The sequence below is a fragment of the Hippocampus guttulatus genome, chromosome 9, assembly GCF_054856545.1.
Source record: "Hippocampus guttulatus isolate MCC_2025c chromosome 9, RoL_Hgut_1.0, whole genome shotgun sequence".
NCBI lineage: Eukaryota > Metazoa > Chordata > Actinopteri > Syngnathiformes > Syngnathidae > Hippocampus > Hippocampus guttulatus.
This window is the reverse complement of record NC_141269.1, coordinates 4,102,533-4,128,535: the sequence shown is the minus strand read 5'-3', so window position 1 is coordinate 4,128,535 and position 26,003 is coordinate 4,102,533. Positions and strand designations below refer to the sequence as shown.

At 44.0% G+C, this 26,003-nt stretch overlaps 2 protein-coding genes across 4 annotated transcripts; both read right to left on the bottom strand.

Annotated features, from left to right (window-relative positions):
- Positions 1 to 772: 772 nt before the first annotated feature.
- Positions 773 to 20,781, bottom strand: tbc1d9 (TBC1 domain family, member 9 (with GRAM domain)). 3 transcript variants are annotated; one of them, XM_086120918.1, is made up of 23 exons: positions 20,176 to 20,781; positions 15,411 to 15,521; positions 14,698 to 14,816; positions 13,076 to 13,304; positions 12,559 to 12,820; positions 12,274 to 12,481; positions 11,756 to 11,962; positions 11,514 to 11,669; positions 10,833 to 10,983; positions 10,126 to 10,340; positions 9,927 to 10,044; positions 9,487 to 9,772; positions 9,289 to 9,418; positions 8,022 to 8,120; positions 7,802 to 7,870; positions 7,480 to 7,720; positions 7,001 to 7,066; positions 6,830 to 6,916; positions 6,637 to 6,705; positions 5,798 to 5,901; positions 4,962 to 5,147; positions 3,506 to 3,901; positions 773 to 1,232 (listed from the first exon to the last, which is right to left on the bottom strand). In XM_086120918.1, the coding sequence occupies exons 1-23, from the start codon at positions 20,294 to 20,296 to the stop codon at positions 1,185 to 1,187; spliced, it is 3,678 nt and encodes a 1,225-aa protein (XP_085977044.1). In that variant the 5' UTR covers positions 20,297 to 20,781; the 3' UTR covers positions 773 to 1,184. The 3 variants fall into 3 exon arrangements, with proteins under 3 accessions (XP_085977044.1, XP_085977045.1, XP_085977043.1); XM_086120919.1 differs by having other exon boundaries at positions 773 to 3,901; positions 12,559 to 12,668; positions 12,744 to 12,820; XM_086120917.1 differs by having other exon boundaries at positions 773 to 3,901.
- Positions 20,782 to 22,221: 1,440 nt separating this feature from the next.
- Positions 22,222 to 25,990, bottom strand: LOC147199901 (methionine--tRNA ligase, cytoplasmic-like). The gene is made up of 4 exons (XM_086121068.1): positions 25,451 to 25,990; positions 24,767 to 24,984; positions 23,677 to 23,845; positions 22,222 to 23,478 (listed from the first exon to the last, which is right to left on the bottom strand). The coding sequence occupies exons 1-4, from the start codon at positions 25,821 to 25,823 to the stop codon at positions 23,294 to 23,296; spliced, it is 945 nt and encodes a 314-aa protein (XP_085977194.1). The 5' UTR covers positions 25,824 to 25,990; the 3' UTR covers positions 22,222 to 23,293.
- Between the last annotated feature and the right edge of the window lie 13 nt (positions 25,991 to 26,003).

Below are 26,003 nucleotides of genomic sequence, written 5' to 3'. Positions count from 1 at the left end.
TTAACACATCAACTGGAGGATTTGACAAAGTCTCAGTTACTATGTCGTGTCCGCCTGTTCTGGACTCCTGCGAGCTCTCCATTCATTTTTTTGTTCTTCATGGCGCAGGGGGAGGCGGGGGGGGGGGGGGGGGGGGAGGCATCACGGCGACAAAGGTAAAAGTTGTGACTGAAGTTCACAGTGGAGCTGATAAGAGCATTTTGTGTCGCACTTTCATAACGCCTTGCACCACCGATGCATGTGGAAAAAGATCGTACGCTAGGGAGAAAAAGTCTACAAGCTAAGATGCCAGAAATGTCAAGGAAAGCCTACTTGAACAGCTGGACCGAAAGATGCAAGTTAACGTTTCTGGATGTTTTTTGGGGTGCTGTTTTTCAATCTGCCCCTGTTTTTTCCTCGAGCAGGTTTTCATACCAAAACCAATGTAATATCAGTACAATATGTAATATTTTAGTAAAAAAAAAAGAAAAATGGGTTAGGTTCAGCAACAGGTGTAATTTAAAAAAATATTATTCTGAAAAGCATCAAAAGTTTTTAACTTGAGAAAAATAAACACTTTTGGGTTCAAGAGCTCTGGGGAACCTTTCATGCATGCCGGGAGTCTGAGCGTCACCCAAAAATGAGAGGCTCTTTTTTAGTACTGCTTTCACCTAAAACAAATAAAAACTAAAAAACTGACTTTTTGTATGACACTAAATCAAGACGGCTAAAATGAAACTAACCAGAATCATTTTGATGATGGTCATGAATAATAAGGTGTAAAGCAGTGAACTCCGTCTTCATTTCATTTTAATTTGATGGAGTGATATTCAGTTATCCAGTACATCAAAAAAAAAAAATGGAGCAACAAAAACAAACGTACAAAACCATTAAAAAACAGAATTTTAAAAAAGCCATGGGGTAGATAATAAAATACACAATTGTATTTGATTGTCGACCCCACATAAAGTGACCATTGGTGTGTCCATACAACAGCGCTTGAGTGTCATCATCATACACTAACGAAACACTTCCCACTTCCAATGCATCTTTCAACACGTCTCTTCTTGTACAAACGTCTCTTCGTAAGAATGAATAACTTCAAAGGAAGTGGACTAACCGTACGCCACTTGACAACCGCACGGCACCTGCTCGGGTCCACTGGCTTTTCCACCGGCAAAGGCGGCTACTGTTTCCGGAACCTGTTACATGTTGGTGGTCTCTGATTGGTCGAGCAGATTGTGCTGGTGTGACTAGAAATGACAAAAGAATTAATGTTAGCTCCTGCTGCGCTCTAGTCTACATTTTGCTGCAGCGTTTCAATTTGCTCACTGCCCGCAGTGTCTCCTCTAATAAACTTTTCTTCCTTATGGGCATTCTAAGATTTACAGCCCAAAAAGTAAGGTGCCGTAGCTCTGGATGTTGCAATATTCCATTCTACATTCTCAACTTCGCTGTTGCTAGGTCCCAGTTTTTCCTCAATGTCCGCAGTCTCATCCGAGATTAAAAAAACCACAAAAAAAAAAAAAAAAAGGATTGACGTATCTTCACAGTTTAGCTCGTTGCTGCTCAGTCTATTCTTGGAAAATGTTTGTAAAACTTCACAAATGCTGAGACCGTGTATTATTCTGCAGCCCTGTCGTCTCTGTGCCCCCAGTCTCCTTTCAGATAATATTCAATTCGGGGGGGACCCAGGATAAACTCCAGTCTCCAATTCTCGCTGCCTGCAATCACATCTGTAGCCTTTTGCGAATGAAATACTGAATATCCAGCATTATATTCCACAGTCTCCACTTTGCTGCAGTGTCTCGTTTTTTTTCAGTCTCCTCTTAGATGAACTGGGTCAAAGAGAAAATACAGAGAACCTCTTTCCCCCTTTGTTGCCATTTGTCTTGAACTGGCAGATGCGTTCATGTGCAGCTCGGGTTTCTCACTTTACATTATTTTCCTTTTTTTTTTTTGTTGAATTTTTTGACAGAGAATAATAGGCAGTATATGCATATGCAAAGTAAGCAATGATGTGTTGCATCATTACGGACAGCCTCTTGATTCCCAACTGTGTCCAAATGATCCAATTTGAATTCATTAGTCTGAAAATGATTACTTCCTATAAATAATGTATCTAGGTACATCTATCTATGTCAGCGACTTATAGTGACAGGCAGAACAATGAAATGCTCTTCCACTAGATGGCAGAAGGTGCAACCTGTGTAATCCACCAGTTACCAATCACAATCATACAAAGTGTTCATCGACACAAGACTACAGAGTGTGTACATGTAACATTTTTGTTTGGTGGGAGTGCGCGAGAGTTTTCTCATGTAAACTATGTGCCTTGGCTCAAAAAAGGTTGGGGAGAAACTCAGAATACAGTGAATAAGATGTCTACTGTACAGCGACTACATGTGATGAGTTTGTTGTCTCTACTGGTGAATTTTTGGTCACGTTCATTGTACTAATTCAATTTACAGTAATCACCCGTCTATTGCCTGTTTGCTATTCACAGATTCACTTTTTTTTGGGGGGGGGGGGGGGGGGAGATTGTTAACATTTACAACAATAAAAATGCGAATTACAAGGCAGAACATTTGAGTGTTTTACAATACTTTGTCATTTACTATTTAATTGTACAGTAGAGTGTAAAATAAAAAAAATCTTCATTTTGTTGTATTCTCTTGAAATGTACAATAAATATTTTGTAAAAAAAAAAGTTGATTTTGCCTATTTTAGGGGCTGTCTGAAAGTCATTGTCTTAATGTTGTATTAATGTGTATACATTTTTTTCTTCTTTCAACAATCAACGGAAAAAAATGTAATCAGATGATTTATTTGGGGGGGAAGTTAGAATGTCATTATCGTGTATGTCATGTTGTAATGTGTAAAAAAAAAAACATTTGGCAACAATGGCATTGCGGGGGATGTTTGAATGTCATTAACTTTATCGTCTGTTGCACTGTACTAATGTGCAACCCCCCCCCCCAAAAACATCTGTCTATTTATTTTGCTGATTAAAAGACCTCATATCAGCTGATTAAAATGGCTGGACAATGATTTGTCCAGCCCCTCAATTAGAAACTTCTTCAGGCGACAGCAATAAAAGCATTGCTTTGGCGCCATCTTGTTGCTTGGCAACTACGTTGTTTGTGAGTTGAGCTTTGTTTTTGACAATGTAGCGTTTTGCTGCCATCTTGTGGCATCTTGGTGCTGTGCAACTATGTTGAAGTCAGTTGAGGATCTTCATTTTTGACAAAAGTAGTGCTTTGCTGCCATCTTGTGGCATTCATAGGCAATCGTAAACCTTTTAAGTGGGCCCTCAATTAGTCGCGGATTTTTCGCGACTGGTGGCCGGGCTCACTTCCTATTGGCCAGTAATAGTGGAGGATTACTGTAAATTTGGACCTGGACTGTTCTACCGTAAATGTTCTTCTAGCCTACAAGTATAAATACAAAGCGGTAAACGGTCCTCCTCTCAACCGGAGAGTGAGATTTCATAGTCACTGACGGACAGCAGAGCTTTGCGTCCTACTTTGCGGACGTTCTTGGCGTTGGTGATGCGTGCAGACATGTCAGCGGGCTTCTCGAAGTAAAGCACCAGCGCCTGCTCGGTGAGCACCGACGCCAGGAATTGCTCAAAGGTGATGGCCCAGTCCTCATCCGCGCCGGGCTCGGCGTGGCAGTTCTTCTTTTTCTTCTTCTTGTCGTCGTCGCCTTCGTCGCTCCTCACCAGCACTGTGTCGTCGGCGATGTCTTCGCAGCACAGCTTGTTGTTGTCGTCCGGCTCGTGCGAGCCGGCGCTCAGCACCGAATACGACGACACGGACGTGTCGTCCTTGGCCTCGTCGTCCGATGTGAGCATGGCCGATTTGGGGGACGCGTCATCCAGCTTGATGTCCTGCATGGCTGGTGAAGGCTCCTCCTCGTCCTCCCATGAAAAGACACAATTAAATTAAAATGAAATTCTTACCAATCAGGAGAAGGAAATACAGCTGTACCTTTACTGCCCAAAGTTTTTTTTGTTTTTTTTTTTTTTACCGTGTAGCAAACAAACTTACTGCAAACACACAGTTTTATAATGAATTCACTTCTCTGCAGCATCCCATTTTTCCACTGCCCATAGTCTCCTGTTAGATAGTGTGCTCTTTGATAGAACATTGAATTCAGGAAACCTGGTCATATATGCTGCGGTCTCCTCTTTGCGGCAGCTCCCAGTTGTCTCGCTGTCCATAGTCTCTTCTTGAATAAAATTTTACAATTATAAAGGAGACACAGTATTTTTGCTCCAAAATCTTCGCTTTGCTGCAGTGTTTTCTTCCTCCCACCCTCCGTCTCCCCTCAGATAAAAAGTGTTAAAATTTTGAAGCTTCAATACACGAGACCCAGTATTATACTCCACAATCTCCACTTTGCAGCAGCATCCCATTTTCTCACTGTCCACACTCTCCTCTTTGATAATATTTATATGAAAATAAATATCATATAAACCCTGCAGTGTCCCTTTTGCTGCAAGTTCCCGTTTCTTACAGCCTATAGTCTTTTTGCCTAAAACTAGTAGAATTGTAAGAAGAGGAGCCCTAGAATTATACTCCAAAATCTCCGCTTTGCTGCATCACTTTTTGCTGCCCACAAAAAGTACATTTTTTTGAGAATACAGGATACCAAGTATTACACTCTAAAATCTCATCTAATTTGCCGCAGCACTTGCCCCCCCCCCCCTGCCCCAGCCCCTGCCCATAGTCTCATCTTGGATAAAATTTGGGAAAAAATTGAGAATTCAATGCGGGAGACCCAGCATTTTATATCACATTCTGTTATTGTTATGATTGTAATATAATTTTTTGCAATTTATGTTCAATCTTATGTACGGCCGTTTTTTCTTAAAGTGCTCTATAAAGAACGGAACATCTTATTTTCTCAATACCCTTCGTCTCCTTGTGAAAGAAAAAAATACATATTACGTTTCTTCTTCTTCCTTGTTGTCTTACCTCACTCAACTCAGGATCGCGATCCCCAGATTGGTGGTCCCGGCGAGTGGCGCAGAAGAGCTTGCCCACCTCTCCCATCTCCAGCAGCAGGCTGGTGACGGTGGCAGTAGCGTGATAGAGCTGCTGCTCCGCGGGGTCCTCGCTGAACATGCTGTACAGCGTCTTGCAGAGCTCGATGAATTGAGTCTGCGCCGCAACACAGGCAAAAATTTGGCCTGTGCATCTCTCCAATCAAAGACGGCTTCAATAAGTAGCTCCATTTTCCCGTTCCAAGTTTTCGTTACACCGTCAAAAATAAGCCTGACTGCGTTTGGTCATCACCTTCCAAAATCAATTCGATGAATCGAGAGAACGAGCCGGGGGAAAGTGGGAGAACGTGGAAAATGTGCAAAATTGCGGCGCCCCATCAATCACGTATTCTGGCACTTCGTGACGACATTTAACAATAGCGTAGCGCCGGTTTAGCGTGGCGCAGACTTCGCATTTCTTCGGTTAAATGCTCTTCTCATCCGCCTTTCATGTTAATGATTGTTGTCAGAAGTATCACGTCTTCGCCGCTACGGAAGTTATTGCGATTTGGAGGCCGGTCACAAGGCAGGATACCTCAAAGTTTCACTTACAGACTCCAACTTAAACCATCGCACGCCATCTCGTCATTTCGGGAACACCATCAACCGCCACGGTACAGATATTAACTGCCCCGAACAAAATACGGTCAAAGCAGAACACTTGGCATCTCTGTCTGTTAATTTAATGTGGGGAAAAAAATGTCGGCGCTGTACAATGGTATCGTAAAATGACTAGTAGGAAGAGGAATGTGAATGATAGCATTTTACCTGATTGAGCTTCGGGAGATCTTTGGTGCGCTCCATTTTGGATTTACTGTCCTGGTTCCACAGCTTCAGGTAGTGGCGATAGTCAGGAGCGTTCAGCTTCTTCACTGCAAACAGATTTTCACAAATATCAACCGCCGCCGGCCAGCGAACAACGCAACTCGCCCGGTGTGCCTGCAAATGCCGAGAGAACTCGCATAACCCTTAACCGTTGTCATGTGAATGCTGTGAAATTAGCCATCGTGTTCCAAAAGGGTTTTCCGCTTACTTGTGGTCCAAATGTGGTATTTTGCGTGTCACCCTGAAGCAAAAAAGATCATGTCGAGATATTGTCCTGGGGCATTTCAAGGAGTTACAGCTTCCTTTTGTTTGAGATAATTTGTATAATCATGTTCAAAGAACCATTTGTTGAAATTATTTGTTTAAAAAATAAATAAATAAAAATAAAAGACGGGGCAGGCTTGTGCATAGCAAAAATCCGCATTTAATTGACGCCCGCTGAAAAGCATCGGAAAAAATTGGACTAAAGAAGAGCTGCCAGTATTCTCTGTGACTCACGAAGATGCAATATTAGTTGTATTTTTCGCACAAAAGTTCAAGTACATACCTGTATGTCTGAGTTTTGCGATATTGTCTGTCTGACTGTGTTGCGCCACTGTTTGTCTTTGAATATCTGTTGCTGAAAGGGTTGTTTCCACCGTGATAATTGATACTAATTGTTACCCCCGTCAAGGCGTATTCCATAATATGCTCGCATTGGGCAAGCAGGTAAATGACAATTTTTACGGCAAAGTTGTTGGGTTGTTTGAAATACACTTCCATGTTGCTTGTGTGACACTCACCTTTTTCCGTTTTCAACGTCACCTTGACAAAGCCGTCGTCCTTCTCACTTCGGTTCTTCACATCCTGGCCTGAGGAGCAGTAATTGTAAAAATAATACAAAAATATACATAATTTGTTGAGTTGAATTTGTAAACTAAATTTAAATATGGAAGTTCATTAAGAATGGGATGAACTGTTTTGCAAAACACTTACCCATGGATGTTTCCGGGGTGATGTCTTCAAAGAAGTACTGCGTAGCCTCGAAGGCCGAGTCGGGCTCTTCCTGTTCACTGGTGACCTCTTGACACAAAACCATGGCTTGTGTCATTCCGTGGAAGCAAGTGACATCACAAGTGCTGTGGGCTTTTTGTTTTTGGCGCTTACCCGGTAAAACGTGCATCTTGTAGAGGAGCTTCAGCTTCTCTGTCAGGTCCCCATGACACAAAACGCCTGCAATGCACCGATAATTCAATGTCATAACTTTGGTCACCAATATCTTACTTAATTTTTTTGAAAAACATATAGGAATGACTTATAACACAAAATTCAAGACAATTTAAAAACTGCAACCCTTTTTGTCATTTTCTCCCTCAATTTTTCTGCTCATTCTGATGCTGCTGTGCGCACCATGGCCACTTGGGGGCAGTATAAGACAGACATACTGATATACTGTACTAAAGGTTCAGCTCCTCTCTCAGATTTTTAACCACAGCAGTCATATTACACGCGCCCATTTGCAGTTTGGTAAACGGCAAAGCAAGTTTTTTTTTTTTTGCTTTTAATATTTTTGGTCTTCTGTTTTTTTGTTTTTTCGGAAAGAGTTGAGTTTCACCGTGCAACGTTTCAGTCATCCGGTCACCTACCGAGGCCATTGATGAACTCTCTGAAGTTGATGAAGGCGTCGCCGTTGTGGTCCAGCAAGCGAAACAAGCGCACGGCCAAGGGGTCTGAGTGGGCGCCGTTGGCCCAGGGGAAGAGGAGCTTGAAGAGGCCCTTGAACTGCTCGGCGTCAATGCGGTACTGCTCCAGGTAGGGCAGGCTGGGGTCGTGGCGCTCCGTTGGGTTGCTGCTGCCTCCCCAGTAGCAGCTGGTCAGGTGCTCAGCCTAAAAGGACACACACGATGGCAAATGGTTTTAAGTTGGCATTCTCAATTTTTTTTTTTCACCGTTTAAAAAAGATCCCACCTTGAAGAGGACAAAGAGCTCCTCCAACTCGTCGATGCTGAAGGCCGTCTCTGTTACAATAGTTCTGACCTAGAAAGGCCCAAGCATGAAAGATTGTGTTAAGTGTGAAGACAGATTAGATTGGCCAGTGACGCCATCGCCTTGTGGACCTTTTTGCCATGCCCCGATCCCATTTCGCACGCACAAGAATGAGAGCCGTTTGGTTGGAGGATTTTCTTACCACGTTGCGTTTGGTCGTGTCTTCGATGGTCTGGATGACCCTCAGCCTCTGTTTGAAACGCATCTGCTCGATGACATCCGCGCGGATTGAGCCAAATTTCTGAAAGCAAAAAGAGAGCAAAGAAATGTGGCTCGTCGTGAAACAACGGAGCATTGTACTGTTATTTGACGTGGGAATCCGCATTCATCAATGACTGCTGTCTAATTTATTGACTATTTTAGTGACCGTGAGCTCATCAATCCTCCGGATGTCAGTACTCGCTGTCAGTTGAGATCATGGGTCGATTCGGTGTTCAGCATTCACAATTCATGTTCCTCACCGCTTATAGCAAACAACATCAAGCGTTTCTATAAAGGTCACAACGTCATTGAAAGCGACGCCTTTTCAGGTTGAAATGGGCATCATTTGTCGGCTAATGGCTATACTTTAGCCACTGAATTTCGACCGGCGCTCAAGAATCTTCTGGAAACATTACGTTCATTACCCAAGGCTGCAAGCACTGTAAAAGGAATTAAAAACTTTTTTTTAAATCAAGTTAACTTTTATGTAGAAAAAAACAAACATTTTGGGCCAACGGAGATATTAAAAACACCATCTTTTCATTTGTCAATTAGCTTGAAGTAGCACTGACCGCAAATCATTTCAAAACAAAACAAGTAACTACCAATAGACAATAATCACAAGTGCCCTTGGTTGTCTGTTGTTGCTATTTGATTATTTCTTTTTACTTAACATATTTATATATTTATGTCTTATGGAATTTTAACGTAAATTTTAGAATTACATGTTTGCACTGTGGTTGAGAGAGGAAAGTAATTCCATCTGTGCCGTTATGTTCCACATAGAGCATATTTGACAATAAAAGCTGACGTGACTTGATTTCAGTTAAGAAAGTCTTATATAATATTTATATATGACAGTGATATGAAAATATACATTTTAGGAATTTTCAAAAATGTCTCATTTTTGATGAACACTTCCCCCTACTTCACTATTTTAATGTTGGTCATCATGGTCGTACATGAAGATTCTTTTTTTTTTCTTAGGTGGTACCTGGTGTAAAACGTTTGGGGACCATTGTCTTACAACACAGAATGCAAGATAATTTTGGTTTCTCTGACCTCTGTGTGAAATGCACAGGTGGATGAACACCGCATTTTCTGTTCTCATCTCTGTCCCATTGTCCGAGATCCATCTGTTTTCTTTACCGCGAACCCCCATCCATCATGGGGGGTTCCCTTCAGACAACCCTACAAGACACGCATACCTCGTAAGAACTTCGGACCAGTTTGAAGATGTCCACCTCCGGATGAGGCTCTCCGTTGTCTGTCAACAAGGAGTGCAGATGCTGGATGGGCGGCAAGGTGCTGTCCTTATTCGTCACGTTGTCCAAGTATCTGCGACCAAGAAATGTCCCGTCAAGACAACCGGGTGACACCCGGCCTTCTCTTTGCGACCTTCTCACCTGCCCAGCACCGTCATGGCCTCGCCGTCGTCCTTGCAGCCCAGCAGCTGGTGGATGTTGGCGTGCAGCACGGCGAGCGCCAGCTGGAAGATCACCTTGATGCCGTCGAAAAAAAAGCAGTCCACCACCACCACGGCACTCTCGAACGGCATGACCGACAGGAAGAGCGTGAGGAACCAGGAGAGCGAGATGGTGGAGATGACGCCGAGGTCCTGCATACAGTCGTAAAGCTCAGGCACGTACTCGCGGGCCAGCTCCTCAAACACGCCTTGATCCACCAGAGCTCCTGAGGAGATCACATAGCCGAGGTCAAGCTTTCTGACATCACCCGGCTCCAGGATTTCAGTGGACGCTGAGCAGATTCAAGTCAGCCTGTGCCAGATCGCTCGCTCTGTGTGCTTTGGGAAAACAGGCAAAACGAACCGAGTTTTCATACTGACCTACGACCCTGGTGTTATAGTAGTCCGGCAACATCCTTTCACAGAGCGCCACCAGTAGCCAAAAGGCCTCCTCCTCTTTAGCATAGAGGAGCAACACCGATGTCACGATATTCATAGCCTGTGATGTCATTCAAATTGTTAAAAAGACAGATCAATTTTCTATTGATTGAAGTCACTATGCGGATATCGAGCGCTCTACCTGACAGTATCCGATGTTGGGGTTCCGGAAGGCGTAGGCGGTGAGGACCCGGCGGAGGGCGGCGATGCCGATCTCATTCTGGAAGGCGGGATGCTCCGGCAGAGAGCGGTGGAGGTCCCGCTCGATTTCCTCAGTGGCCAAGTTGTATTTGCCCATGGAGCGCTCCACCAGGTCTTCATAATAGCCGGGATGGGTGGCCATTTCGTTGATGGCACCTGAGAACACCGGAGATCGCAAAAACTGACGCAAGAGAACAAAGACGTTCAAAGAAGGTCAGAATGTGTGTTTTGCTGAAGTGCAGTTGGTGTTGAGTGAGAAAGTGGCTAGTCTCAATTCTGCCCTTTTACACATATCAAACAACCCATAAGCAATACCACTGATTCTACTAAGCAAAAGTTTTGGATGGTTTGCCCATGGGCTCCTCTATCCTCAAAACATGCTCCTCAAGATTTGTGAATATGGGCGTACTGAAAATTCCGGGTTTTATCCATGGACTGAAATGGATTTCCATGCCATGGACTGAAATGGATTTCCATGCCATTCTTCTTCATTGTGGGCCATGACATGCAAGAATGCATGTCGGGTTCTCAAAAAAAAAAAAAAAACGAACAAAAAAAAAAAACGTTCCCCTTATCCTCTTTCACATAAAATACTATTGAGCATTCAATGTTTTCGTGCATGTAGGCGAGATGGATTGATTTGCTCACCGGAGAACAGGAGCCAGAGATCTCCTCTCATGCCCTCGGGAATGCCTTTGAGGACGAGCTCTTTGGTCTTCTCGGTGCGGTACATGCACACACCCTGGCCGAACTCGGTGAAGTGGTTCTTCCAGGCCTGCTCCTTCAGGAACTCTTTAGCCTAAGCACACAAGCAACATCTACTTTGTTGCCAAAGACCACAGACAGAGACACCAAGATATCGCCACCAAGGATCTGAACACAGCATAATAATAAAAGTGGAATGCCCCAAAAGTGGATGCAAATTTTTCATGCAAATCACCCTAAAAAGGGAAAAACTTTCAAGGAAAGGTCAACCCAAATATTTTGTTTCCAATTATGTCCGTTGCAACCTCGCTACCGATGCAATCCCGTCTACATATGGCACTCATGGTAATATTGCGTCGTTTGAATATGAATAAAATCCACCCATTTTTATCCATCTTAGGGGGCGTCCATTTTGCCACTTGATGGCGACTGAAAATGACATCACAGTTGCTCAGGTGGCAACCAATCACGAGCTCACCTATTTTCTGAGTTTGCTCATGACTTGTGACAAGCCGAGTCATGATCGAGTCGAATATAGTTGTTTTTAATACGAGAATAAATCATAGAATTTGCCACATTTCTTTGGAGGGGGTATATTAAGATATAAATGGCTTTTTGGCTCACCAGTTTGGGATTAAAATCCTCAGGCGAGCGGCGTCGGTACATGGTCATGAGGGCCTGCGAGGCGGTGGGCACGCTGCTGTCGTTCAGGTTGAAAGTGCGCTCGCCCTCTGAGCTCAAGCTGTGCTGCGGGCTGCTCGACAGCAGCGATCCGTAAACCTAGCAAAGCACAAGCGGGGGAAGGGACATCTTCACGAAGGAGAACTCCAAGGAATGACCACCGCACACAAACAGTCACCCCTCACCTCGTCGTCAGAGCTGTTGAGGCTGCCGGTGAGCTCCCGCTCCAGGCAGGTTTTGGAGGGCGTCTGCTGCAGGAAGTCCGAAATCCTCTGGACCAGGAAGTCGCGGTCCTTCAGGTTGGCAAACAGGAAAGTCATTCGGTTCTTGGTGCTGATGGAAACAGGACTGGGGAGCACGTTGGAGCTGTCGGCCTTTTCCACGATGGTCACCTGAAAGTTGTTCATAGTACAGTAAGTAATCCCACATATGGACTTCTGTCAAACGGAAATTCCCTCACCCGGAAATAAAAACCTATGCATTAAAATTCCGACAACGACATTGCATTAACGATCAATTCATAACAACGGCACCCGAAACCTGGAAGCCATACTAAAGCCCACAGTAGCGCAAACTCCAGCAAGCCCCGCTCGATACTGCGGAATAACTGTGTCCGCGCCGCTATTTACTCTCATTGGACCCAAAACGGCGACATGTAATGTCCTAATGAAGTGTCCTGTGTATTTCTCCTGCCTTGACTGACCTCGCGGAGGGGAATGATGAGGCTGCACTGCATCTCCTCCTTGCTGGTGAAGCAGATGTAGTTGGTGGAGACAAACATCTGTCCCAGGATGTGCGTTTTGCTGAAGGGGGTCCACAGGGTGCAGTCCGTGTGCCCATCCAGTTTTTCATCTTTGGGCAGACGGAAGAGTGCTCTGTAGCGCTCACTCTTGGCTCGGGCATCCAAGTCCCTGCGGAAAGAATGAAGCGGTCAGACATCAAGCAAAATGGGAATAGAAAGCGTCCAAATTGGCGTGAAACAAGATACCTCTTGAGGGCCGACACCTTCGTGGGCGACTTCTTTTTGAGCTTGGGCAGAGAGCGGTCCTCCTCGAAGCCTTTGTTGTCCAGCAGTTGGCGCATGGCGATGTTGGCCAGCTGCTCGGCCAGTTTGAAGGTTTCGTTGATGTTGAGGAAGACGGAGAAGACGTGTTCGTGGCTGCGCGTGCTCACTTTGATGCCGTCGGGCAGCAGCAGGGTGGCACTCTTCTCCAGTTGTGTGATGTCAGCCCAGCGCACCACCAGCTTGACTGAACGACAAATATCAAATTTGACTGGCGAGTAAATGAACAACTGGGCGAATATCAAATGGCTGCTAAATGTAGACAGACAGCATATGTTTACGCAGCTTGCTTCGAGGACACCTGTATGTTGACCATACTCTGTACTTGTCTATACCTGTTCAATCTACAACAACAATAAACCGTGTCAAATTCAAACCTCACTGACAGTGCCAATCAAAACTGAGCATTCAAAATCATTTTTTCCCCCAATTTTGAGCCAACCTTCTTTCCCCAGCAGGTAGGAATAGAAGCACAGGTGGTTGATGCTGAGGTAGAGCCAGCCTTGCCGTGGCACTTTGCCCTTCCAGTAGCTGCACGAGTAATAGTTGACCAGCTTCTCCTCGTCTGGCATGCCAAACAGGTTGCGGAACTTGGAGCTGGCCTCCTTGAACTTGTCCGTGTCGTCGTCCTCTTTGACGTCGTGGTTCTTGTTATACTCTGCGATGATGCCCTGCAGAGAGAGAGGGGGGTGGGGGAGACACGCGCACACCCACACAAAGAGGGGATTGAGCTCCAGGCCGAAAAGAGACGGCAACGTTTCGTAAAAAGTTATCTACTTTTTACGATGGTGGCATTTTGACCATGTTCTTTATGGTTCATTTTACATAACTAACGTCATGTTTCGGGTGTGTTGTTTGTCAGCGAAGCGTCAACATGGCAGAGGAGCGTGACTCTCCACCTCGAGCGAGTTACTTCCACGAGACGCGCCTCAGAATGGTCCTGTATCGTTTACTCCGGGGACAGGAGTGCTTCATTCCAGAAGGCAGGAAATCTCAAATTAAGATGATTAAAGTGGTTTTATAATCTCGGGCCGATTCCAGTTTGACCCGTGGGTCCAAAGGTGGGGTGCACCCTGCACCGGTCACCAGCCAATCATAGGGCGCCACCATTCAGACTCGAAGTGGACATCACGCATGCGTTTGAAATATGGCAGGAAGGAGGAGTTGCCGGAAAAAACAAAAGAGAGAACCAAGGCTGAAAGCCACAATCTCAGAATTGTGAGGGGAGAAACATGATGACCTCTCGGCTGTATAGAGGGGTAAAAATATTAAAAAGACCAACCAAAATTTCTACAAGTACCGAATGCTGCCCCAATGTGAGACCACGCCAATTAATATTTTGTTCGTTCCGGTGTTTCTTTGACAAAAGATGGCTACATTGAGCAATTCCATCCATCCATTATCCATACCAAGTAAAAGAAAGACTTTTGGTCTTTTGGACTCAAAAGTAATACACTTTACAAAAGGTGGTGGCAGCTGTTTGCAAATTTCCCAAAGGGGTGGGATCAATTACGGCTTATCTTAAAACCAAACGTAATCAGATTTCTTTCCCATTAAATTCTCTCAACCCGTGATTGTATGGTCTGGTGCGATGGCTCTCTTTCTCGAGTGTTACGCAAAAGCGTCACTGAATTAAACACAAATACAGTTTACAACGTTAAAAATCTGAAACGTATTAGAATGAAACGTGGAGTGACACTGTGCCTCTCGCCTATTTTAAATTCTCATGTACAGTAGTTCTCCCCCGCCCTCCAAATCAGTTGTATTCAACTTCTAAAGAACAGCTTTTAATCTCGAAGGTTTTGTTTTCAGGCCTACTACAGTATTGTCCATTGACATTAAAGAGCTAGGTCTTTTTTTGTTGTTGTTGTTGTCAGGCGGTACTTGGTGTAAAATGTGTGAGAACTGGTGTACAAAAACAGTTTGGTGTAAACGGCCCACATCAGTATGACTGTTCTCATGTGGTTCAAACACAAAGGACAAAATAACAAAACACCCTTTTTTCCCAGGGCCCCTTTGCGTACTTATTTTGCGACGTTTTGTTTTGTGTGCCCCATGACTTGCCTGGACTTTTCCTTTGACAAATGTGGTGATGTCATTCTCATTCTCAAAGATGGAGAGCGTCTGCAGCATGTTGTGCTCCAGCCACTCCCAGTGCTCGGTGATCTCTTTCCGCGAAGTGGCTGAGGAGGACAACCGACACGTGAACGTTTTTTTTCCCGCCAGAGCGGCACAACACTTAGCAGCCCCCGCGAGCTGCGAGATCACAATTGTTTTGATTGCGAGCCATAGACTGAATCGATAAGTGAGATTCCCCACTCAACCACTCTCCCACAACATGGCTATAAATCTCTGGATGATTACTTCGGGCGAACGAGCCGCGTTTAGCTCAGGACAAACTGGTAAAATAACGTTCTAACCTAATAACTGGATAAATGTTTGCACAAACACACTACAAACTGCGCCATCTTTCTTGCAGGGTGAAAGCTGATAACGGGGGACTAACTCTCCGGTTCACAATGTGTTCTGACGAGGACAAAATACAATAACAGAGGATACACCTGCAAAAAGACAGGAAAGAAAAATTGAAATCCAAATTCCCTCCTTTATTCTGGCCCTTTAACATCCATGGGGGCCATCACGTCATGCCCCGGCATTCAGCTGCACGCGTGGGAATCGGCAGGATATGTGACGGACGGAGCGGGAGGGGGTGGGCACGGCTCCTTCCTTTCAAACACGACTGGAACCCTCAACTGCTCGAGTTGACGTGGACGCACCGTGAGCAATGATCCAGTGGGAGAGAGAGTCCGGGGTTTGGTAGAGAATCCTGTAGGGAGCCATGCGGGCACTTGAATCCAGGACCACGTCCAAGGTCCCCACCAATAGACCTGTGACGACACGCAAAACACAGTGCTTGGGGCAAGGCGACCAACGGGAAAACACAAAAATCAAAAGACTTGAAGATTTGTTTTACAAGTGGAGGGGGAGGGGGGGGGGGGCTAACCCGGTTAAGACGACCACAAAAATTGGTCGACAAAACCCCAAATTTTTGCAATGACACTTTAATTCAAATGCGCCCAAACTATGGCCCGGGGGGCCATTTGTGTTCCGCCATCCATTTTTTAATTTTTTTTGCGGCCCACAACATGACGATCGATCGATCGGCGCCATTTTGAAGTCAAAATAACACAACACATAGGACACAGACAGCCGTGCAATCTTCACCAGTTTTCTGCATACACTTTGTTGTCTGAAGCAGTTATAGGTGAAAGAGGAGAGGATCAAAGTGTCCTTGATCGATAGATAATACTAAGAATGACATTTGACCTGGGCAGCAAGGTCAGTTAAAAAGGTGGTGGTGAAGGTGGGCAGCATAAGAAGGGAGGGTGTCCGAAAAATAGGTGCTATTACTGTGTATTAATCCATTTGTTAATAGACTGTAGAACCTGTTTGATGATCGGCCCGTGTTTGCGGTTTCACCCATTTTGGATTTTTGGACGTGTACATTTGTGGTGAGGCTTCTCACCGTGGACCGAGATCCCCTCTCAAAACAAGGTAAAAACTGCACACAAACAAATCAATTTGCGCGATAACATCACCTCCTCGGTCATGTAAGAGAAAATTTCCTTGCTCATCATTCCGGCAAGACTTCCTATCGACAACATCTTATCCCCCCTTGAGACAAACAACTTTGGAACCATGTGATAAGTTGCATCTCCGAGTAGTCACAATTAGTGCTTTGTTTAGGAGGAGCAAAACAGATCAGCTTACCTTGAAGCGTTTTTTTTTTTTTCACTAACTCTGCCAGTTTCATTTTTCATGCATCACTGGCATTTTAAAGTCTCTATAAATAGCCAATCTCAGACATTAAACTTGATGTGCGACCGTCCGTCTCTCTTGCCGGGTTGGCTATGACGTGCTCGTGGTCTATTTCAGAGTTTTTATCCAGCGTTTATTTCGAGTCCGTTAAACTAAAAATAAATCAGACTCGATTAAGAGGCACAATTTGTTAAGATTCCGTGCTCCACGATGTCAGATGTCATGTCATGTCAGATGAAGCAGTTGGGAGTACAAAGAATAGAAAACGGTGGTCACAAAATGGCAGACTCCAGTAAATTTGCGTCAAAAGCAGCTTGCATAAAAGTAAAAGTAGAAATAATAATAAGAATAATCTGGGGCATTTGAAGACCAAACCATAGATCGCATTGGACACCAAATAGGAGAGTGTGGTGATTTCGTGTCAAAAGCACCACAACAGGTTACATAACACTTGGAGGGACAAGAGGCAAATAATCTAAAAGGCATTTTGTAATAATTCAGTCCACAAAATGTCGCATCCTCTTCATGCTGTGTATATAAAAGAAGAAGAAGAAGAAGAGCATGTGTTTGTACTGCCAACTGGCGCACAGTGCAAGCCAGCAAACTCGGCATTTACATAAGGATGACATCACCTCCCCAGGGCTGGCAAGCAGGCCGCACAGCAAGGGACCCGGGAGGATTCAATAGCTGCGAACGCAACCGATTCACGAGTGTCGTTTTCGATTCGGCCATAACAATGACGCTTTCATGACACCGCAATGCTACGGTGAACGTTCTAGCCAGACAAAATACAGAAACAACATAGCTATCTGTACTACATCTTTATGGCTAAAGATCGCCATGGACGATACGATTCCACCTCACTCTGGACTCGGTCATGCGACGGAATCAAGGTTCGCGATTGCGGTGAACAGCGACGCCACTTGACTGGTTATTCAGTCCGTGCAGACCGTTACAGTTCCGCTTAAGTCGTGGGGGTGTCTCGAGTGTTTCAAACTATCAACGCAAATCAAGAGGAAGAAAACAACGCACTAGAACTGAACCGAACTGGTCGGGAGCGTTTCTTGATTCCACCTCTGTGTTTGACCACGCTTCAAACGGAGTCCGATTCAAAGTCAGGATGGGAAAGATCGGCTTGAAGTGAATGAAAAGCTTCACGGACCGACGACAATGTCAAAACGATGGCCGTCACACTGAAGGCACTGGAATGTGCCTGCCAGGCCAGCAGGTGGCGGTGTCACATTGGCAAACGCTTCCCTAAACGGGTCAGGTTTTGTTTTGGTTTTTGTCCCTGACTTTCAACCATAAAGACAAATTAGCAGCATCGGCTTGTCTTTGTTTTGTTCCACTTCTGGTTACAACACTATAAAAGCCCTTCAAAAGGTCCATATGTGTTTGACAGGTGATGGCGTCAAGTTTCAAAACATTTATGACATCTACTTTTACCACCGCTATATAATCTGGAGCGTGTTGTCACATTGATGAACAAGCTAGGAGAATCTGTGTCAAGTTTACAATAGCACAAGCTCTAATTTGGCCTAGGGAAAACAAGCTACGACGAAAGAAGCTAATTTGCAAGGGAAAACTGAGGTCAGGAAGTGAAACCTGCACCACCTCTAGCCCCTGACCCTCTCCTTGTTTGTGTCTGTTTGGGCCAGTACAGATAGAAACTCAAAAGGGAAGAGGGAAGGGCAAATAAGAAGAAGTAGAATGATTCAGCATAAAGTGGCTGCAACTTTTTTTTTTTTGAGACCACACAAGCGTCTGCATTGACAGAACGTTTTAGTTTGTAAACGGGCAGGAACACGCTTGCTATTCTTGCTTTGAGGCATTTTGTGTGTCTTCTGGAATCTTCTCCTGCTGGAAATCCTTGTTGCGCAACGCTTGAACCACGGTAGTTTTTTTTTTTTTTACGATGGGATTGGGTGACGTTTAAAGTCCACCTGCAACACCCGATGGGTCATGTGCTGATCACGCTATTCGGAGACACACAAATACACATCAACTGACAACAGCTACAGGATGTTCAAAAATAATGACGCTCATTTCTCCTTTCGAAAAGCCCTTTCGGATTTGTTTTCAAGCCACTCAGCTGTGATGAATTGCACATTTGCACAAATCTATGCACAGTCAAAACGATTATTTGACTGTAATCACGTTAAAAGAGAGGGATGCGAGGGGCAAAGTTCAGCGTGGTGATAACTAGACTAGGGCTGTGCACGCATCGGTGGCGGTCAAATTGAAAAACTCAAGCCAAGCCAGAATTTCCCGACTCAAGTCAGAACGAATCATAGCATATTGTCGCGTGTAGCATCACGTAGGACTGTTCGAATGTATGTATGCGGGGTGTGCATATGCGCCAATGAACGCTAAATTCAACTGGTAACCAGTCAGTCGATAAAGCACAGCTAGGCAGTGTATCAAGACCCTTGCTGTTATATCGCTGTTGGCCTCTCACAGCGTCAGACCAACGAACGAAGGGAGTTTGCAATGCCGGACCTGAGACGAACTCTTCAGCTAGCTAAACGCTAGCTAGCTGAGAAGACAAAAAGGATGGATTTAAAATGGGGTTGAAAAAAAAAACACCCTGGGTTGTTCAGGGATCCTAATGACTGAAGTAAGCTATTTTAAAGTAAAAAGGAAAACATTAATGTACTGTTGTCTACAGTATCAAACAATTGAATGTGCGACTTCGTAAAAGCATTTTGGACACACTATGGTGTAGATAAAGCGCAATGCAAATGCATTTCATTTATCATTCCCTAGGCCAAAACGGGTTAATACAGCTGTAACCTTGAATGTACTCCCCCACCGAAAACCCACTGGACTCTCATAGGTAAAAAATTTAGCACCTTTGTTTCCCGATAGTGGAGGGCAGTATCGCTGAGAAAACTGCCTTCTTTAATCACCCTCGTTTAAATGCGAGAATTGCATGTTGAACGATTCAATACCCTCTTATCTTTTAAATCAAAACCGATTTTTACCATTCAAATGGGTCTGTGTTACACCCGGAATAATTATGCTACTGATTAGTCTCAGATAAGCAATACATAAGCGATGTGAAAACATATGTGATAGGGCTGAATGATGAATTGGAATTTAATCAAGATTAGTGAGGATTTTAGCTTCTCTTCATCTTTAAAAGGTGATAATTGAAGAAAACCGATCAATATGCAGGACTGATTAATACCGCGTATGTGGTATACATGTTAAGCAGTAAAATCCACCCAGGTTTTGGCCATCTCAGGGGCAGGCTATTTTGACTGAAAATGACATCACAGATGCCCAGGGCTCAGTGAACGACCAACAATGGCTCACCTTAAAATAAACAGGTGACAAAAAGAATTGATTGTTCAACAAAGTGTTCAACGTGAAGGAAATAATAACCAAGAAGGTTTCATGGTATTTAGGGGCCGTAGAGTTTTAGGAGGTGAACAAAGAATACGTTTTTCATCAATACATAATCGTGATTTCAATCTCAATCAAAATAATCGGGATGAATATTCGTCCATAACCGTCCAACGCCGATAGGTGACAAAAACAGAAAAGATGGCCTCTGCCTCCGTTTCTGTACTTGAAACATTCATAGGACGAGTTAACAATGTATTCCTTTTACAGAGCCAAAAATAGCACTGTGCCTACAGTGACGCGTCAACTAAGCGAGTACGCGAGTACAATTCTGAACGAGTACGCGTGGATGACAATAATAATCAAGCCCCTTACCAGCCAGTCCTCCACCTTCCCCGCCGTGGCCCTTCCGCTTCTGGAGGATGAAATATGGATTGGCCCGCTCCGTGATCCACAGCGCGCCCGCCAGTAACACCTCTTCGGGACTCACCCACATGATGATGTTGATGATCTCAGTCGGTTTTTACAAGACACATGGATCACTAATTGAGTATTACTCTAATTAGTAACGTTAAAAAGGGGTGTCAGTGCACTCGCTCCTAGCTTGAAAACAAACAGCTGGAGGTGCGAGCGTCATCAAAACAACGAACGCCCATATATCGATGGCATGGATTAAAAGACTAAAATAGAATTTCGATTGCTTGGAGGGTCGCAGCCATTTTAGAACGCTTTTGTTGTGCTCCGACTTCGTGGCAGGTGCGCGGAATTACGACGACGCTCGTTAAACGGCATAGCCGCGAGATTCGCTGTTCATACTCTACCCTCACGCCCCCCCCCCCCCAAAAAAGAAGAAAGAATAAAATCTGCTTCTATCGTCTTGCAACAGCAACGTCGACTTGCAAGAGTCAATGAGAATGACAATGACGCTGGCTGCCAGACAACATCCTTCGTCTTCCCTCCCTCTTCCTCCTCCTTCCTTGACGGAAAGTAGAGCCTGCGCGCTACGCGTGACGTCACAAACTGGACACAGCGCACGTCACAAGGCGTGCACTACGTGTGATGTCACAAACCAACAGGCGGGGATATCAGAAAGGACTCCATTTAGTGTCAAAATTTCCCAAAATTCTCACAAGTTCACATGCATGATGATGTTGTATTATATATTATACACAGTATATATTGTGTCAGGGTAGGCCAATAAAACGTTTTCCGCTTTTTAAGTACACACACGTTTATGAAATGTGAAGTTATTCAACGATCTTATTTACAGATTTATGACAGTAACATCAAATTAACATTTGATAGCAAACTCTTGTATTCGACACAGTTCAGCAACTGATGACACGTTCAATGAGGGCTCCTCTTCTGTGGATTACTGCGCAACACGCAGTGAAGTTTGTGATGGCATTGCCAAACATCAGAAGAGGGATTCTCCCAAATTCCTGACAGATGTTGGTTTTCGGCGGCCTGTATGGTCTGTGGGTTATTACAGTCCACGATCTCCTTCAGATATCTAACTGAACAACACCCGTCAGGAAATGTGGACGTCATCAATTCTTGAACTGTGTCGAAAACAAGAGACAAAATGGGAACTCTTTGGTATCAAATGGGAATTTGATGTTTCTGTAAAAAATCAGTAAATAAATGTTTTGAATAAGCCCTTATTTCAAAACTTGTGTGATTTCAAAAAATGCGAACGTAGTATTGGCCCACCCAGCACATGTTTTTGTATAGTCTCTTTAAAATATACTAATACTACCCATACTGTAATACAATTTTTGAGTAGTGGGGTGGGGGTGGGGGTCATGAATGTAAGGGCGAGGGATAAATCCCAAATTCACCCACTGGCATACATTCAAGATGTTGACATTTTTTTACTGTCCTAAAAAACTAAAATTTGAAACAAATAGAAAAAAAAACATTTCGTGACACATTTGAGTACAAAAAAAGAGCACGATAGAACAAAATAAAAATATAAATAGATAAGGTGTTAATATACATATATTAAGTACAAACAAATAAATTACAAAAATTAATGCATACTAAGGGCGTACATCTGTCCAATAAAAGATGATTCGATATGTATCTCGATACATGGCGTTTCAAAACAATTCAAGGACGGGTTTAGAGTGGAATAATTAACAAAAAAAAAAATTTTTTTTGGTTGCCTATTTAAGTACAAGAAATTGTATTTCCGGTTTTCACACTTTAAGTACATATACACCAATCACCAAATAATTACAAAAATAAATACATTAAATAATCTAAAATATTACAAAAATAACTCAGCAAAAGTCTTCAAACAGGGAAACGGCAGTCAAGTCTTCCCCAAACCCCCCACCCCCTTTAACTTTTATTCATGACATAATACACAGGTCAACACATATGGATGACTTGACGTTATTTAAAAAAAAAAAAAGCTTGATTAGCAACAACTTTAATTCAATCCTTACATTCTTTACATCACAAAGCAGAAAATGTTGCTAGTAGATAGTCAACATGACAATAAATGACATACTATAAATTAGTGACAAAAAGATAACTACAGACAACGTATCTCCTCCACAAACGCGAATTGCAACATCAAGCGTTCATTTGAAGTAAGGCATTCAATTTTGCACAAAGGCTTTTCTTTTGTGCAGTTTGATTGGTCGACAAAGTGTCACATTAGTCGTTTCTACTTTTGTGCCCATTAATGATGAAATGATGATTAGGCTTGCGTCACAAAGACAGTACAAAAGTCCATTTCACCAGAAACTTATTGGAAGAAAGGCATTTTGTATTTTTGCTCAAATGTTGTTTTTTTTGGGGGGGGGGGGGGGGGGGATAAGCTACTCAGAATTGGATAGAGATGATAGTTACTCAATAGCACCTCCTGTTCTCTTTCAGATGAACTTTTTATTGGAAGCAAGGAATTTATGTTCAGACTTTACCATACAAGTGTGCATTTTGTTTTCAGTATTGAAGGCTCATTTGTACTGCTTGTCTGTGGTCAGGGTGATTACGGTTATCTCATGGCATCATCTTTCATTTTTGAGACGAGGAGGAATCTATTTGCTTCAAGTGAGGTGTTTAATTTTGTGATTTTTTTTTTTTTTGGTCAGGGAGGATCTTGACACTCTTGACTGGATCAAGGTAATTGCAGTTTTTAGTTACCTACTACTCATTTCTAAGTAGTAAGTGTTTAAGACCACACAAATGTCATTCTGCAAACCGTATCGCATGCCAAACATCACTGCTTCGCTGTCATATTATCGAATGGCACACCATTATGTCTGTTTTAACACAAAGGGGAAGTAGCAAAGTATTAATTGAGGCACAGCAACGACTGGAATGAAGTAAATACGGTAAAGTCAAGAGAAAATATATGGCACACAAACACATTGTTGCTGAAAACAATATGATTCTAAATTGAAGATACAAAAAAAAAAAAAAACCTCTCCTTGCGATGGGAATGTTGTCAAAGTTTACAGTTTAAGTGTCTGTCTCGCCTTCACGCATCTCCTCCGTTGGTCAGGACGACCACACAGTTGCTCAAGGTGGGCGCTCGACACACGCCCTTGCCCACGACCTCCAGGGGCACACCCTTGTAGATGGCCACGCACTGGCCGTCTGTGCGCAAGTCTGAGCCAATGTGCTCGCAGACCTTGGCGGAGTCCAGCTCCTTGTCTGGGTCTCCTGGTCATAACAAGCAAGGATCATAAACAAATTCATGAGGCCTAATCTTATTTTAAATAGATTTTTTTTTTCAATCAAATTATTATTTTTTTCAATTTAAGAGAGACAATGCACATGGAGAAAAAAAAAACAGCCAACATCGCCATGGCGACGTTCAAACAACATAGCGTGAAACTCTTGCAGGTTGTATAAAAGTACCTGTAAACCCATGGATGGTGACTCTATCGCCAGGGACGGCTCCGTTAGGAGGCGCGAGGATCTCCACGCTGCCCGGCGACCTTACGCACACGACCACGGCCTGGGACGCCACGCCTCTCACCTGCGTGGGCTTCAGGTTGCACAGTAGGACAGCCATGCAGTTCTGTAACTGCACGACACATCACATACATTAGGGTTAATTTATAGTGAGGCATCTCAAAGGACACTTCCCCATGGCAATAAATGGAAATGCCATTTGTCCGTTCCAGTTCCCTGAAAAGCACCAACAAAAATTTTGGTAACATGTTTTTTTTGTTTGTTGTTTATTTTATTTTTTTGTGGGATCATCTAAGAATAAAGGAAAACGTGGAATAAAATCATTTTGTGACAGAGTTTAGAAATCAGATATGATCAATTTCACTTCCTGTAAATGAATACTGTAGCAAATATTGAGCAAAGTACCTGTAAACAAATGCAGCTAATACAGAAAAAATATCATGTAAAACTATATTTTAAAAAAAACATGATCTGACTTAGCAAAACCAATGCGATATTTCGATTCAGCATATTAAAATTCAGATACAAAAATATATTGAGGATAATTTTGGATTTTGACCAGTTATCCATGGGGATTGACTGCTTTTTTTTTTTTTTACTGGTGTGTGCAATTTGGCCAGCAGGAGCCAGTACAATGCAATGATAGCTCGACAACAACTGATGATGAACACTGAAGACTGTCTTTCGGTTGTAGTTGTTTTTCCACAGAGGATGAAGATTATTACGCCTGTGAGTATTGCTATACGTGCTGTCGGCATAGTTTGCTGCTGCTTGTGTGCAAATGCATGGTGCTCAATTTTGACTGCCAAGATAGTCACTAGTTGTTTTTTTTAGCCCGTCTTCAGCATTTCGCAGTGTGAACATGAAGGAAGTGGACTTTAAGATGTTTAGTTTTACAGTAAACTCTAATTGGGAGTCGCAAGAAACTGGAAGGATGCACATTTGGCTCAGTATCTGCTGCTTGTTGTGCTTGGTCTTGGAACCACTTCAATTCAAAAGTTAAAAGTAGCACTATAATTCTTGGTGGCCGTACCTGGTTGACGGCCGCGCACTCGCCGACCACCGTTCTCGGGTGAGCCTCGCCGACATCCACGTGCTGCAAGTACAAGCCGTCCGTTCCCGGGAGCGGCATGGTCCTGATGATGCAGCCCGCCCGCAGGTCCAGGTGGGACACGTCCATTTGGTCTTGTCCATCCAACTCTGCTTTGTCCTCAACGGAGACTTCGGCCACCTTTTGTGCTTTTTTCCTTTCTGGCATCAAAGAAAGCTCAAAATAATATACGTTGTGTTTGTACTTCATGATACTTTAAACACCATCGGTTTCCAAAAACATACAATGGAAAGAATTCAACAGTTTGTGTATCATGATAAAACGTTGCATTACAATTCCTTGCGCTTCTCCTTTTTGATGTCGCCCAATAAAGCAACACAGGAAAAACTAATCACTGAATATTTTCTCTCTATCTATCTATATATATTTGCGCACCGGCCCTGTCCCCCCATTCACCGTGAATAACGGGGGTCCACCGTATACTATTTGAAGAAGCCATATTGAGCTAATGCTAAATCCAGTTCGGCTACTGGCCTATCTCGTTTGTAAACAAATTGGAAAACGGGATTAATGATACAATATAAGGCAAAATAATTTAGACTAAAATTGGGCTCGTTCCTTTTGAACAGGTGAACAGGCCCCCCCGTCCTCAGGGCCGTAACCCACCTTTGGCCTTGCCTTCGGAGGACGACCGCCGACTGAGGCCCATCTCCCGGAGCTCCCTGCTGACGGTGGCCGCGCTGACGTTGGCCCCGGAGGCCCGCCGGAACTCCGCTGCGAGCGCCTGCAGGGACGGGAAAGTCTGTTCTTGGGCCATCCGCTCCAGAACCTGCCGGTGCTCCTCCTTGAGCTTGTGCGGCCGGCCGCAGCGAGGCAGCGGGCACGTCCGGCCCTCTCGCTTCCATTGCACAATGACGTTGTTGACGGTGGAGCGCGGAAGGTTGAGCAAGGTGGCGATCTCCCGCAGGGACTTTTTGCACATGTGGCATCCGACCACGGTGCCCCGCTGGAAGTCACTCAGCTCCCCGCTGCGACCCATCGCTAGCGCCGAGACGGACTGTGTGCAATAAACGCTTCTTCTTCCTCCCTCATTGTGCTGGAGCAAAGGCACACTATTGCCCCCTAGAAGGCCATATCGTCACACGCCGTGAATTTAAATTAGGGGACATGCATATCTCCACAAAAGACGAATCAATCCGGTTTCCGAAAAAAGGGATGC

Coding starts and splice junctions, on each gene's coding strand:
- tbc1d9 (XM_086120917.1), bottom strand. CDS start 20,296: ATGTGGGTGAGTCCCGAAGAGGTGTTACTGGCGGGCGCGCTGTGGATC. Junction 8,121..9,288: donor TGGTCCGAAGTTCTTACGAG/GTATGCGTGTCT, acceptor TTTTGCTTTCAG/AAATTTGGCTCAATCCGCGC. Junction 5,148..5,797: donor ATCTCCCGAAGCTCAATCAG/GTAAAATGCTAT, acceptor GTTGCGGCGCAG/ACTCAATTCATCGAGCTCTG.
- LOC147199901 (XM_086121068.1), bottom strand. CDS start 25,823: ATGGGTCGCAGCGGGGAGCTGAGTGACTTCCAGCGGGGCACCGTGGTC. Junction 24,985..25,450: donor CTCCGAAGGCAAGGCCAAAG/GTGGGTTACGGC, acceptor CTTTGATGCCAG/AAAGGAAAAAAGCACAAAAG. Junction 23,479..23,676: donor CACCATCCATGGGTTTACAG/GTACTTTTATAC, acceptor TGTTATGACCAG/GAGACCCAGACAAGGAGCTG.